The sequence below is a fragment of the Bufo bufo genome, chromosome 1 (assembly GCF_905171765.1).
Source record: "Bufo bufo chromosome 1, aBufBuf1.1, whole genome shotgun sequence".
NCBI classification, from domain to species: Eukaryota; Metazoa; Chordata; class Amphibia; order Anura; family Bufonidae; genus Bufo; species Bufo bufo.
The window spans coordinates 217,621,263-217,637,464 of NC_053389.1; the positions used below are offsets into that span (position 1 = coordinate 217,621,263).

A 16,202-nucleotide genomic window follows, 5' to 3' on the forward strand; every position below is an offset into this window, starting at 1 on the left:
TTGTGGACTCATTTAAGTGAATGGATCCACATCCGTGATGCGGAATGCACATGGCCTGTGCCCCATGTATTGCAGAACCGCCGTATGCGGCCTGCAATACGGCCACGGAACCACAGCGGCTGTGTGCAAGAGGCCTAAGGCAAAGCGAGTGTGGTTACAGCCAGGGAACTGTTACATGTCACAACTATAGCACCGCCCAAATGACTACTGATAAGCAGCATGTGCGGGTTTTAGAACTTCTCTCTCTCCCTCCTAGTAAAGGCAGTGTTTTCTACATAGGCACGTCTAAGAAAGGTATTTACAAGCCCAATTACAACATGCCAGTGGTTTAATGACCACAACTTTACAGACAGGTTACTTTTAAAGAATCACATGCTCATAATTCATTATATTTACACCCATACTAAACCTACAGGACTGCGGTCACACAGACATATAAATCAAAATCAGCAGGATGGAAGAACTCCAGCTACCAATATTCATTTATCCAACACAATTCCTAAAAGACAACAAAGCAACTTTTTTTTTTTTTTGCACAGCTTAACATAAATTTGCGTAATTCACACACTCCCGTAATATGAAGAAAAAGGCAGCACAGATGAATCCCCTGGATCCCCACAGAGTTTTTTTTATTCATGTAAATAAAAGTTACGTTTTATTTTAAATTCCAAGGCGCTGGACCTGCAGTCTTTAACTCTCCTCCAGTTTAGTGTGTACAGCTTTTACTCCCTCTGAACTCTGTACTTAACACCCATTGATGGGAACAAATAACTAAATTAGATGCAAAGTTGCTTAATTTTTTCTTAGATGTGTCTGAAATATCACTGGTTGTGAGGGTGAACATGCGCATCTAAAGGGTTAACCTACAAACAGAGCTTCAGAAAGTATTATGGTAATGTCTGTTAATTCAATCAATTATGGAAAATGCTCGTCATACCTATGTTCCACACCCCTCTATTTCATCTAGAGGGTGCACTGCAGGCGGTTACGTCCACCAGTAATACTTTCAATTGTTGGCAACACATGTGCAGTTACTTCCTACCTTCCCTGAACTTCCAGGTTTCATCTGCTAGTCCCTGCATATGTGCTTGTTCAATGCCCTATGAAGTGTATATTGTGGGTGAAGCTGGGAGGATTTCACAGATGGGCATGTAGGAGCTCAGGGACTCTGTGGCAAATATGACAATTTGATGTTGGCACATAAAGCATTACTCATAGGGGCTGTAGGAGAACGGTAACATGTCAGGGGCAGCGTGCAGACTGCCCGCAGATCCTGGAAGTACAGGGATGCTATTGGTAAACTTGGAAAAGAAAGCAATTTTAAAAAAAGAAAGAAAATATACCCATTTTTATTTAAAGGTTTACTGCATGAAGTAACAGGAGCATCTGTCTAGGCAAGAAATCCTTTAAATGCTCACTGAACTTTGATTTTTAGGACCATATCACATGAGGTGCATGAAGATTCCTACCTCCAGGACCTTTTTTCTTCTTTGATTTTTTCCGTTTGGAAAGCTCAGAAAAGGCTTCGGCTGCCTTTTGCAATTTCATAATAAAGAATTCAATGTCATCAAGAATGTGGTTCAGAATTTGCTGCAAGAAAGCAGAGATACGTAGAGTGGTAAGGCTTTGTTGACAGGTGCTGGACTTGCCATTTATCTGGTATGGATGCTTATGATTTCTTATGTGGATGTTCCAGTGTAATCCCATTGTAATTCAAAGGGGCTAATCCACGGCTTCTCCATAAGGAATCAATAAATCAGCAATAATGAAAATGCATTCGATTTCAATATCCACAACATGCTGGTTATCACATGTTCCTGCGAACGCTCATTCTTGACAATCTGCCTGTCTAAAGGTGCAGCCAATCACCTGATGAAAGAGTGAAATGCCCGTTCATCGTGTGAAATGATCGTTTGTGCTTGCAAGTAAATAAACATTTCCGGGCAGTCTAAACAGCAATCTGCTGCTGATGAACAATGCAGCTGTATGGAGCTCGACCCCATACTGTGGAGGCGATTGCTGCATGTAAATGCAGCGCTTCACTTCCACTTAACGAGCACCCAACTGTTGGGATCTTTTCAATATGTCTGCTCACTATCATAGTTATTGCTCACACCCAGAGGCTGAAATTATGTCCTGATCATGTGAGGATCATACAGGGTGCTACAAGACTCAGCTCTGATAACTGTACTGTAACAGACTGTGCACCTGTGGGATCATTGCATGAACAGGGCAGAGTTATACCCTCTGGATGTCATGTTCACTAACAGCTTAGATATTCAGGATGGTGAGGGACTCAAAACTGTGCTTTACATACAGAAGACATGAATATGAGGCTTTAATTCTACCAAATATTCGGCCCTAAATATACATTAATAAAGTCCATAATCTCAGATTACCACGTCTCTGTCAATCTTGGCCTCGACCATTTGCGCGCTGTCTTCCTGATTGGAATTTTGCTGGTATCGATCATCTGTAGCTCACAGAACAAAAAAAAAAAAAAAAAAGGGTCAGAGTACAAAAAGTGGCTAAAAGCATGACGGTCACATAGATGGTTCACCGGCAAGCCTCTCGCACAGCTCTGCATGTAGCATATTATTATATAACTGCCCCCGCATACACTCACAGTCTCCATATTCTGCTGCCCAGGCTGACCATGCTGCTACACGGCTTCGCACATCCACCTGTGTAACTGATCCAGGGGGCTGAGGAGCAGGAGCCAGGGGAGGTGGAGGGACTTTGTTGTCACCGGCATTGATGGTCCTATGGCAAAATAAATATTCATTACCCAAAACCGCTCAACAGATTCACACAAAGTTTATTAAAGACCATTATGGCCATAGCTCTGACTTTTCTACAAAAGCAGCGAGTGTCCTTTCTTCAGCCACTTGGATGTATCCGATACATGTGGTGCCCCACACCCAATCTACTAAATAGCAGCTTGCTCCAGCCAGTGACTGGAGGGACAGGTGATGAATGGCTTTTTTCCTGATGGATAGGTTGCAGGGCCTTCAAACCAAACTAAGGCCTTGTTCACAAGTCAGTTATTTTATCAGTTAATGTGAGCCAAAACCAGATGCCGGTCAAAAACATAGAAAAGTTGCAGATTTTTTCATTATACCTTATCTGTGAGTAGCCTTCACTCCTAGTTTTGGCTCACAAAAATTGATGGAAATAACTGATCAAATAACTGACGTGTGAACAAGGCCTAAAGTATATCCAGCAGCAGGGTGAACACAAAGGAGATTCAATAAAGTATTTCCAACAATGTGAGACTGTCACGTTACCACCATGAGAAGGGCTCCACATAAAACAAACACCTATATTTTACAGCTATACCTGTGAAGAGGGTCAGGGCTGAGGTTCATCCAGTAATTTGATATTTATAGGATATTTATAGCCTATCCTCAGGATACAAAAACACAGATGCTGGATGGCACTGCTTGACACTGGAATATCCTGTTCCGAGCCACGTCTGTGAGGCGTCCTATACCGCTGCTGCTATTGTATAAGGTGTTTTGCAAAGAATAAAAACCAATGTGGACAACTTCATTGAGTGCAATCCGTTGTGATTTATTCTGGGATTATCCTCAAGATAGGTAATCAATATTTGATCAGTGGGAGTCTAACTCCCAGCAACCTTAGCGATAAAGTGGTTAGAAAAGGCTGGTGACGTCGCAGTACATTGGTCATGTGGCCTAAGCGCAGTGCTGACATGTTCAAGTAAATGGACCTGAGCTTCAATACCAAACACAGCCACTATACAATGTATGGCGCTGTGCTTGGCAACATGTTAGGAGGCCACAGTGCTCACGGGAGCTCTAGTGAGCAGTAGCCTCTTCTAATGGTTGGGGTGCTGGGAGTCAGATCCCTGCCACTACCCCAAATGTACAAAGCATATAAAAAAAAATATAAAAAAATAAAAAAGTTAGACCAGAACCTGCAAACATGTGAAAAAGTTCAGGTGCACACAGTAGCAGCACACTTCAATGCGCAAAGACTACAAACAAGAATACATGTAAAGTGCATCACTGTTATATGTAGGATATCATAAATAGATTTTTTTTAATCAAAATTGTGTCGGGCCCATCTACCAGCGACAAGTTGGCTCCCAACAGACAGGACCTACACTATCAGACTTGCCGCTCTGGGCTTTTGTCCTACAAAATTCAGGGCAATGTAGAATCCGGCTACATTGCACTGGTTTGCTGCTACTTGTAATGCTTGTTTGCTTTTACAACCCTTTTTTCACATTCTTTGGAAGCTGCTGGCTAAAACCTATTTTTTTTTTCACACACTACTGAAGATAGGCCATCAAAATCCCAGAGAGTCCATGTAATTATTAACTCCAGGGCCTTGCCAATATTCTCCTGACTACATTCATGTTATTGATGAAGTCAGAGGTGCAAGAAATACAAAATTTATTTGCTGACCATCAGTTCCAAAAAATACAGTTTTCATGTGATCGAAGAGTAAAGGGTACCACAGTGAGCACATATTACCTGAGCACGTCTGGCCGGGTCTTTGCTTTTCCTCCTTTGCTGTCACTCATTGCACTGTAGATATCCTGGTGGATAGTAGAAGCCTGTAAACACAACAGAGTCAGACAAAAGGAGACCCCAACATCAGTCAAATACAGCCTTGTTAAGATAAGGGAAAGGGGTCATAGATCACAATGTAAACACTATGGGATAAGGGAAGGGGCACTGATCACAATGTATGGAAATTACATACGACCCACTAACACGTGTTGAGACTAGACATACTGAGTTTTTTCAATTGGTCAATAAGACCACTGTTTGTCTCTGGGTTGACACGTGCTACTGAAGGTATCAATTTTAAAATTTAACGTTTATTTGATGCTCATAAAAAACATATATATAACTAGAACTCACACATTAAAATTACCAGTGGTGCCTGCCCTATTGCAATTGTATCTTATGTTGTATCTTTTGTTGATATATGCACTCTTTGACCACTGGGGGGCGCGCTCGCACTTATCCCTATAGTAGTTCCTGCTATCTCAGTTTAGCCGTGATCACTATTGGTTAGCAGCACACTGTTATTACCACAGTGCACTCCTCTTAGGATCAGGCGTCCTCCCAGTGTACTAAATATGAACTGGCATGTCTTGCGTTTTTGCTTGGCATAGCACTCACTGCCTAAAATCACATTTACCACACTCTGCCCCCCGACATGTTTCGCCAAGCACTCTTGGCGTCTTCAGGGGAATGCGTTCATATTTAGTACACTGGGAGGACGCCTGATCCTAAGAGGAGTGCACTGTGGTAATAACAGTGTGCTGCTAACCAATAGTGATCACGGCTAAACTGAGATAGCAGGAACTACTATAGGGATAAGTGCGAGCGCGCCCCCCAGTGGTCAAAGAGTGCATATATCAACAAAAGATACAACATAAGATACAATTGCAATAGGGCAGGCACCACTGGTAATTTTAATGTGCGAGTTCTAGTTATATATATGTTTTATGAGCATCAAATAAACGTTAAATTTTAAAATTGATACCTTCAGTAGCACGTGTCAACCTAGAGACAAACAGTGGTCTTATTGATCAATTGAAAAAACTCTGATCACAATGTACACACTATGGGATAAGGGAAGGGGCACTGATCACAATGTAAACACTATGGGATAAGGGAAGGGGCACTGATCACAATGTACACACTATGGGATAAGGGAAGGGGCACTGATCACAATGTAAACACTATGGGATAAGGGAAGGGGCACTGATCACAATGTAAACACTATGGGATAAGGGAAGGGGCACTGATCACAATGTAAACACTATGGGATAGGGGAAGGGGCACTGATCACAATGTAAACACTATGGGATAAGGGAGGGGGCACTGATCACAATGTAAACACTATGGGATAAGGGAAGGGGCACTGATCACAATGTAAACACTATGGGATAAGGGAAGGGGCACTGATCACAATGTAAACACTATGGGATAAGGGAAGGGGCACTGATCACAATGTAAACACTATGGGATAAGGGAAGGGGCACTGATCACAATGTAAACACTATGGGATAAGGGAAGGGGCACTGATCACAATGTAAACACTATGGGATAAGGGAAGGGGCACTGATCACAATGTAAACACTATGGGATAAGGGAAGGGGCACTGATCACAATGTAAACACTATGGGATAAGGGAAGGGGCACTGATCACAATGTAAACACTATGGGATAAGGGAAGGGGCACTGATCACAATGTACACACTATGGGATAAGGGAAGGGGCACTGATCACAATGTAAACACTATGGGATAAGGGAAGGGGCACTGATCACAATGTAAACACTATGGGATAAGGGAAGGGCACTGATCACAATGTAAACACTATGGGATAAGGGAAGGGGCACTGATCACAATGTAAACACTATGGGATAAGGGAAGGGGCACTGATCACAATGTAAACACTATGGGATAAGGGAAGGGGCACTGATCACAATGTAAACACTATGGGGGTGAGGGAAGGGCTGGGTGAGGAGGTGAAGAATGGGGGCACAGACCACAGTGCAAACACTGTGGGCTGAGCAAAAGGGGTACAGGCCACAATGAAAACACTATGGGATGATGAAGGGGCATGGAACCCAATGTGAACACTATGGGGTTGCAGAAAGGAGGAGCAGATCACACTTAACACTATGGGAGTGAGGAAAGGGGGCACAGACCACAGTGTAAGCCCTAAAGAGGTGAGAAAATGGCACAGACAACAATATAAACACTATGAGGGTGAAGGAAGGGGGCACAGGGCACAATGTAAACAGTATTGAAGTGAGCAAAGGGGGCACAGAGCACAATGTAAGCACTATTGAGGTGAGTGAAGGCATCACATATCACAATGTAAGCACTATGAAGGTAAAAGAATGGGGCACAGGCCACAATGTAAGCACTCTGGAGGTGAGGATCGCATCCACATTCTTTAGCGTCAGAGGTTTTCCCATCTTCAGATGTTGGCCTCTCCAGGTGTCTTATCACATCATGGAGTTACTTTGTACAATTGTTAATTACCAATTCTGACCATTTTGAAGCTCAGATAACATTATGGTAACATACAAGGATATGACGCCACAATTAATTCCAGAGCTCTACATCAGTTGCCCTGTATCCAAGACGAGTTTTTCAGTATCTTGCTCCATTGTTGGTTTTATCATGTCCAGGTCATTATTGTAATCTCATGACACTGTCTCCTAAGCGCTTGTGGTCTTACAATAAAGACAACTTTGGTCTATTAAACTTTTAAAAGGTTAAAAAAAAAAAGAAATCCTCAGAGTCCATATAAATCTTCATCATTCAGTACAGGGGGAGCCTAATCTATGGTCTTCCAGTTTATGGTGTCCATTGTGGTTGGCCCAAGAGCAGCAGCAACACATTGACCCATGCAGGTGACAATGACACGAACACCCCACAGAGCATGCAGCATGCCCATGCCATCTCTACACACACTAGGAACACCGTGCAGGAGAAGGGGGTGGGAGCGCACTCGTTCTGGCCTTACCTTGACCTCATCACATTGGAAGAGGTGCAGATCAGCTTTGCTTTGTGTTGGCTCTTTACAAACAAGGGTAAGAATGGAGTTGTATCTGCAGGAGTTCATCACAGCCTTACAGTGCTGGATGGTGCTGACTGGGAAATTCTCTAATTCAGTCTGTGCAGAAATGAAATGACAAACATTGTGCCGCTCCTGGAGGGAACACTTGTCTCTATCATGTAGGAGGACACAACAGTGGAGCAGCATGCATGGACATCATAACTTTATGCTTGGAACCACTAGGAAGCCAGGGTCACTAGGCAAGGGGTTACAAACTTTCCTAAAACAACCATGCATGCTATAACTACTACCCTGCTCCTGGAAAACCTTTTCAGTCACTTGAGGAAATAAACCAAATCTGAAGCTTCAGCCTTGACTCCACCTTAATATAAACACGTCAGCAAAAAACCAGGGACAAACATGAGCATGACCCACAAGTGGCACTCACAAGCCCACCTCTGACGCTAGTCATTTCAGGTTAGCGGGTGAGATTGGTTGGTTCTCAGTCAAGGTCTAGGGACAAAGCAGCTCTCTGTCCACAAGACTGCAGAGATCGGGTGGCACTTATGACACAGCAACACAGTTTCTCTAGAATCTAGTGCAGGTTCTGCTCATAGCTAACAAATCCTGGTAAATTGTAGTTCTACAAATATAAGGCAGCAAAGCCCATTGGGATTCACAATTGCTTATGTTAAATTTCCACCTAAGGGTCAACTAAAATTGCAAATTGACCATAGTCTATGGAAGTCTATGGGAGCACTGCAAACATGTATAGATCTATACATTTGCAGAAGTCTCCATATGTACCACTAATGTGTGACATTCCCAACCTTTCACCAGCAATTCTAGGGAGCCCTATCTCCTACACTGTAGTCACTTAACCTTCAGATCCTGACCAGTATCACCACACAGGACAATGCTATGATGTCTAGTGTTCCACCTTGTAGTGTCTGAACAGAACTATATCTCACACACACACTACAACACAACTAGTTGACAATGAGATGGGACAAGAGGGGAGCATTACCTTGGTCTCTATATCATACAGACTAACTGCTTTGTCATCCACTTGGAGATACATATCCTGGGTCCACACTTTTCCCTTCGCATCCAATAACTTTAGTTTGCGGAGTCCGTCGTCAATGGTGAGCACTGCATCCTTGCGATCCATTATGAACGTGGTAAGGTGCTGCAGTACATCGTAGGAGCAGTTCACAACATGTCAACAGGTCAATGCGGGAGGCAAGTTTATGGGAGATTTGGATAATTTACAGACCAAAGCTAAATATTTGGGGACTCAGGAACTCCAGACAAAATAAACAGTTAACCCCATATAACCCAGCAACAATATGATCCTGCAAGGAGTCACAGCTAGAGTGGAGAGAGCAGAACATTACCTCAACATGATACTGGGAGGTTTCCGATATGACGCTGACGCTGTCCCGGGCATAGCTCTTTCTTTGCTCTGTGAAAAGACAAGCCAGGGAAAATTATTTGCATCCAGAAGACCTCTCAGCTCCATGCACAATAAAAGGAACATTCAATGGTCACTTGCACCTTAAGAAATAAACTGCCTGGCACGTTGAGATAGCTGAGGACCTGGGAAATGATGCACGGCACACAAAGTGCCACAACTTCAACTTGTATTCCTAGCACATAACAACAAATCCTTGCCATCATACAAATTTGACGTGACCTTACAATGTTAGGCTACTTTCACACTCGCGTTTGGTGCGGATCAGTAATGGATCTGCACAGACTGATCAGTTCAGAACGGATCCGTTTGTATTATCTGTAACATAGCCAAGACGGATCAGTCTTGAACACCATTGAAAGTCAATGGAGGACAGATCCATTTTCAATTGTGCCAGATTGTGATTTGTCCCCATTGACTTACATTGTGTGCCAGGACGGATCCGTTTGGCTCAGTTTCGTCAGACGGACACCAAAACGCTGCAGGCAGTGTTCTGGTGTCCTCCTCCAAAGCGGAATGGTAACTGAACGGAGGCAAACTGATGCATTCTGAGTGGATCCTTTTCCATTCAGAATGCATTAGGGCAAAACTGATCCGTTTTGGACCACTTGTGAGAGCCCTGAACGGATCTCACAAACGGAAAGCCAAAACGCCAGTGTGAAAGTAGCCTTACATTTAGGCCTCATGCACACGACTGTATGCATTTTGCGGTCCGCAAAAAACGGATCCGCAAAAAATACGGATGTCCGTGCGCATTACGTATTTTGCGGAACGGAACAGCTGGCCTCTAATAGAACAGTAATATCCTTGTCCGTAATGCGGACAATAATAGGACGTGTTCTATTTTTTTGTGCATCAGAAATACGGTTATATGGAAACGGAAAGCACACAGAGTAACTTCAGTTTTTTTTGCGGACCCATTGAAATGAATGGTTCCGTATACAGTCCGCAAAAAAAACGAGGTTCACCAAGCAGATCTGGCTTGGTATCATAGCCGCTAAGGTTAAAAAAAGCCATGCTGTAATTCTAATTCATCTAGGCTTTCTAATATCTAGTGTAGGCCAATTAGAAGATTAGGGTTTCCTCATATGCGTTATACAGAACCATCCCTGCAAGAAGAGGTTTCCAGGTCTATTCCACAGCAGTCTCATGTCTACAGGCTCCTACACATATTTTCCAGGCTCAGATGACATCAGTCCTATGGTTCACAGGATGTCATACTTACCACAAACAGCATTCTTGATCTAGTCATTATTAATGTGTCACTTATTCATAAAGCAGAACATTCTTTACAGAGCCATAAATGCCACACAGCAGCACAACACACCCCAGAAAAAATGTTTACTCCAGCCATGCTGAACATGATATATTACATAGGTGCGGCGTGTAACCAGATAGATACTTTATATAAATCTAGGAAAGTTGTGTGAAGACCCCTATATGAAACGTAATGGCCTTCATATTAGTGATTGTAAGGCAGCTTTTATATTTAGGACGTCTTATGGGAGAGCAAGAGAAAGTCTATAACTAGGTAATTTGTCATTTCAGAGTTAAGGATAAAGTATGACATGACGGCCATACTGCCTGTAACACAGCTAGGAAATGTCTAAATAGACTCGGATACCTATTGGACATTTCTTAACTTACAGGGAGATCACTTCTCTGTGGCCCCGAATTCTTATATTGTATGATATGGCAGCATGTGGAATAATGAACACACAATGCAGCAAACGGCACACGTTTCCACAGCAAATAAACACACATCTACCTTTCTTCCTATGTTTGGATGAAGATCGGAAAAAATAAATCCCATCCCCTGCGACTGAGATTAGATAGAGCACAATATCAGGATGGGAGAAGGTGATGAGTGGGAGGTGAGCTCAGGAAAGAACCAGTGTCCTTCCCCCTCTGGCAGCTGACAATATAGTTCCTTCGTACTCCAAACCAGAAAAAAAAAAAAAAAAAGTCTTCCTTGCTATACTGTCATGTGAGTGCAGAGGTTCTACTCAGCAACTGAGTGGTATTCACAGCCATTTCCACTCTAACCCTTCCCATCACGTGTACGGCTGTCCGCTCTAACCCTTCCCCACTACGTGTACGGCTGTCCGCTCTGACCCTTCCCCACTACGTGTACGGCTGTCCGCCCTGACCCTTCCCACTACGTGTACGGCTGTCCGCCCTGACCCTTCCCACTACGTGTACGGCTGTCCGCCCTGACCCTTCCCACGTGTACGGCTGTCCGCCCTGACCCTTCCCACTACGTGTACGGCTGTCCGCCCTGACCCTTCCCACTACGTGTACGGCTGTCCGCCCTGACCCTTCCCACTACGTGTACGGCTGTCCGCCCTGACCCTTCCCACTACGTGTACGGCTGTCCGCCCTGACCCTTCCCACTACGTGTACGGCTGTCCGCCCTGACCCTTCCCACTACGTGTACGGCTGTCCGCCCTGACCCTTCCCACTACGTGTACGGCTGTCCGCCCTGACCCTTCCCACTACGTGTACGGCTGTCCGCCCTGACCCTTCCCACTACGTGTACGGCTGTCCGCCCTGACCCTTCCCACTACGTGTACGGCTGTCCGCCCTGACCCTTCCCACTACGTGTACGGCTGTCCGCCCTGACCCTTCCCACTACGTGTACGGCTGTCCGCCCTGACCCTTCCCACTACGTGTACGGCTGTCCGCCCTGACCCTTCCCACTACGTGTACGGCTGTCCGCCCTGACCCTTCCCACTACGTGTATGGCTGTCCGCCCTGACCCTTCCCACTACGTGTACGGCTGTCCGCCCTGACCCTTCCCACTACGTGTACGGCCTTCCGCCCTGACCTTTCCCACTACGTGTACGGCTGTCCGCCCTAACCCTTCCCACTAAGTGTACGGCTGTCCATCCTAACCCTTCCCACCACGTGTACAGCTATCCACTCTAACCCTTCCCATCACGTGTACGGCTATCCACTCTAACCCTTCCCCATCGGGTGTACGGCTGTCTGCTCTAACCCTTCCCCACGTGTACGGCTGCCTGCTCTAACCCTTCCCCATCAGGTGTACGGCTGTCCGCCCTATCCCTTGCCCCCCATGTGTAAGTCTGTTCACTCTAACCCTTGACCCAAACTCATCATCAGGCATATGTCTGTCCACCCTTAGCAGGTATATGTCGGTATATGCACATCAGCACATGCAATGGCAAAGAATAAGGATGTTTGCTTTACCATAAAGACTCTTGGCATTTGTTCTTCCACTTTTCTCCGATTTTACAGAGGACAAATCATAATTGCTATAGGAGAGAAAGAAAAAAAGCAGATGCATGAGATATACAGTAACAGATTAGTGGTGATCTTGAATGAACAACACTGCACACGTCCTACTCAACAAGGGACAAAGTCACTCCACACAAGTTTAATGTGGGTAGTTATGCCATCAGGTCATGGTAAGTCATACGAGTGACTGCAATAGACTGTACAATGAACAGCACTCTCAGAACCAGGAATTTGCTGCTTAAGAAGCAGTGGACCAAACACATTTTGGGATATAAAAAAAACATTAGAAAGATTGGGGATATTTAGTGTAAAAGAAATGAAAATGCCTCAAGTTTGACCCAAGAGTGCCTGTAGCAGTAGAGTGGTAATGCCAAGACAATGTGTGGTGAAACACTATAGCTCCATACACTGCAGTACCCATTCTTGGCTACCACTTCTCAGCTCCCATTCACTTGAATAGGAACATCAGCTTCTGCACCTAAGATCGACTCTGTACACTGTGTGGTGGCCATAGTGTTCCTTGCTTCATATGCCATTTCTGGAAACTTTGGCTGCCACTAATGGATGATCACAAGGGGTGACGGCCCCCACTGGTCGCATATTGATGAAGCAAAGAAGGTTATCAGTTACACAGAAGCCTGGATTTCCTGTCCAGAGGTCTTTGATCATCAGAAATAAAGCTTCATGTAACTGTATTACTATGTGAACAACATTTTCATTTTGCTTGATGTATAAGTAGAAAGGTGAGATTAGAAGGCTCTTATCCATGTGTCTAGCATTCAGCTGAATACTGCCGATATCCAATACCAGACATTACTGGGCACTATCTAATCTCTTGTAACCTTCCCTGGGAAAAATGGTCTAAAGGTGGATTTAGACACCTGTAGCTGGCCAGCTAAGACCTGTCCTAGGTTGCTAATATAGCTTAAATGTTTATACAGCTAAACCTGCCAATAACCTTTACAGTTCCTATGTTTGTGTGTTAAAGACAAAAGCAGAGTTATTTATAGAGAGTTCATGTTTGGATGTCATATAACTGTTAGATATTGTGTTCACAGAAGCAGAAAAGATAATATGCCTTTAAGATTCATTATATAATGTAAGGTAAACTCAATGACACAGCAGAAACAACAGAAAGCATAGAGTTAAACTGTTGTTGCTGGGCAGGAGTCTTCACCAATCACAGCCAGCCTCACACACAGCTTGTGTGGAAAATTCCCCTAACAGGAACTGCTAGAATCATTACACCAGAGGAGAGGAGCTGAACAGACATTCCCTCCACCAAGAGCTGTGTTTTATGGAAGCAGAGAGGCCCAAAATTGGATTTTTTTGTACTCACCATAAAATCCTTTTCTCGTAGTAGGCATTGGGGGACACAGCACCATGGGTATATGTCCAACTACCACTAGGAGGCGACACTAGACATAAAAAAAATGTTGGCTCCTCCCCGTTGGGCTATACCCTCTCCACAGGCACTAGGCTAATCAGTTTGTACTGAAGGTAGTGAAGGAGTAAGATGGCTATTTGGTGCACACTAAGATGAGGTAGGAGCAGTGGCCACGGCAATACAAGGTGGCCCCAATATATTGTCCGGTAAGGGAGAAATAGTGCCGCAAGGTACACCATAAGGCCAGATAGGAGGTAGTGAAGGTACTCTACCTATGAAGGGAGCAAGGTGGCAGCTTGGTGCCCACTAGAACCAAACAGAGGCAATTGCAACAGCAATTGAGAGGCCTCTATATCTCGCCCGGAAGGGAGAAATAGTGCCGCACGAAACACAATAGAGCCCGCCAGGGATATTTGATACAGTATCAGGAGATGGTGTAGGTACTCTACCTATGAAGGGAGCAAGGTGGCTGTAAACAGACAGGTGCAATTGCTGCGGAAATTGAAGGCGGCCTGTATATCTCACCCGGTAGGGGGAAATAGTGCCACATGGAACACCATAGAGCCAGCCAGGGGTAATGGCTACAGCATCTGGAGTAGGTGTAGGAACTCTACCTAAGAAGGTAACAAGGCGGCTGGAAACAGACAGATGTAATCGCCACGGCAATAAAAGCCGGCCTGTATTCTCTGATACAGGTTACTAGAAAAGAACCTTTAGAGGCCGAGAAGGGTTACCAACCCTACAAGAGGCGTTGCCTGAATTATCAGCTTGCCTGGAACATAGCCCCTGGATAGGGGAACCAGGAAGGACTGTCGTGTACAGCCTACGAGGGCGTACGTACCAGAGACACCGCGTAGGTGTCCCAGTTGCTAAGCACGGAGACGGCTGCCCTACCTGTGCGGTAATTACCTGTGCAGGCAGGAGAGCGCCATCCGAAAGTCCACTAGAGGGGCACCAAACCTGTGTAGGGTAGGTACCACCGTGCAAGTTTGTCTTGACCTCACAGAGGGATCCTGCATGGTGGAAGACCGCCTGATCTGAGGGAATCGGTGCAGAGGTGTCCCCAGAGGCAACTGACAGAGAAGGCTTCGTCACCAGGCTCAGGCCTGTCCTGGGGCGACCCAGGGATGCCGAGGAGGGGTGGAAGCTAGTTAAGACCACCCGAGGTTGGTCCGTGGGCTACTCCTTGCGTGACCCTGTATCCGAGCGTGAGCCTGGGGAAGGGGGGGGGGGGGGGGAAGAGGAGACCGCAATTTTTAGGTATCGCTCCAGCAGCTCCGCGAGGGATTGGGCGAGTCAGGCAAGGTTCCCATGGTCGACAGGGAGGGAGCCCATTCAAGGGGGACCTACACAAAAGGGTGGAAAGAAGGGGGGGGGGGGCACACAAGCCGACCACATGGAAACCTCCATAGACAACGGACGTGAAATACGTGGCGATCCGATAGGGAGGCTGGGAGAGGAAGCCCTCATAGAGCAGCAGGGCTGACCTAACTGTCCCCGGAGCCACTGTTCCCAAGAGGTGCTGCAGCAGCTATAGAAGCTATAGATCAGGTGGCAGGGCTGCAGGAAAATGCGGCAATTGAGGGGGGGGGGGGAAGCCTGCAGAGCAATTCAGCCAGAGGCTGCCTACCAGACCCCAGGAGCTGTGCAGCGCGCCCCATGCAGGAGAAGATGGCGACCCGGTGTAGAAAAAGAAACAGACAGCCGGAGGAAGAACCGCCCCTCTGACAGAGCAGGGAACCTGGAGCTGGATTGGGCAAGCAGGAGAGGCCCCTCCCAGGCTCCCCCCACGGAGGGAGGGTGAATGAGACAGTCCAGGAAGCCAGGAGTGGGCGGAGAGAAGGCTCCGCCCCACGTGACCTGCGGCCTAGTCGGCCGAAAAGCCGGGGCCTAGATTAGGAACGTGCAGCCGGAAACGGATGCCCGCGATCGCGGAGGCGTCCGGAAGCAACCGCGGAGCGGGAGGAACACAGCGCCGAGGGGAATTGCAGGAAAAACACCCGAAAATTACCCCCATTAATGCGGGAACGATGCGACTTCCAGGTAGAAGTGCCGGACCCAGAGGAGACATGGGCCTCCCTGCAGGTACCCTGGCCCCAAAATAACCCCCTTCATGGGGATGGGGGAGATAAAGAGGGTGGACCACCCAGCAAAGTGCTTCAGACCCTAAGAGGCCATGGGAGAGGATGGGGGGAAAGGAGGGAGGGAGAAGGGGACTACAGGGCCCCCGCAATGGATCCGGATCCTTACTTACCTTCCGATATCTTCAGGCGCAGCAATGACCACCCCCTCGGTGGACTCAACATGGGAGCCGTGGGTCTACCGGAATTCCGCTGTGGAAGCAGTTTCAAGTGGGGACTGGGTGGCTGCCAGGTACTTGAGTACGCGCCCGCAGGGGGGCAACTAAAGTGGAACACGATGGAGCCACCCCTGCAGCAGGCCGGAACCTGCAGAGAAAGAAAAAATGATAGAAAAAAATAAAATAAAAAAGTAGCATGATGACCTGCACAAAAAAAAGCAGGTC

At 46.2% G+C, this 16,202-nt stretch overlaps 1 protein-coding gene across 9 annotated transcripts in view; it reads right to left on the reverse strand.

Annotated features, from left to right (window-relative positions):
- Positions 1-16,202, reverse strand: part of EPS8 (epidermal growth factor receptor pathway substrate 8) — a 145,083-nt gene that overhangs the window by 59,673 nt on the left and 69,208 nt on the right. For 8 of the 9 annotated variants that reach the window (XM_040435171.1, XM_040435194.1, XM_040435162.1 and 5 more), the window contains exons 4-11: positions 12,244-12,308; positions 8,957-9,024; positions 8,587-8,748; positions 7,527-7,676; positions 4,503-4,585; positions 2,627-2,763; positions 2,400-2,473; positions 1,470-1,590 (exon numbers count right to left, since the gene is read on the reverse strand). In XM_040435171.1, coding sequence (XP_040291105.1) covers positions 1,470-1,590; positions 2,400-2,473; positions 2,627-2,763; positions 4,503-4,585; positions 7,527-7,676; positions 8,587-8,748; positions 8,957-9,024; positions 12,244-12,308 — 860 coding nt within the window. The remainder of the gene's footprint in view (positions 1-1,469; positions 1,591-2,399; positions 2,474-2,626; positions 2,764-4,502; positions 4,586-7,526; positions 7,677-8,586; positions 8,749-8,956; positions 9,025-12,243; positions 12,309-16,202) is intronic. The other variant, XM_040435239.1, reaches the window with a different exon arrangement.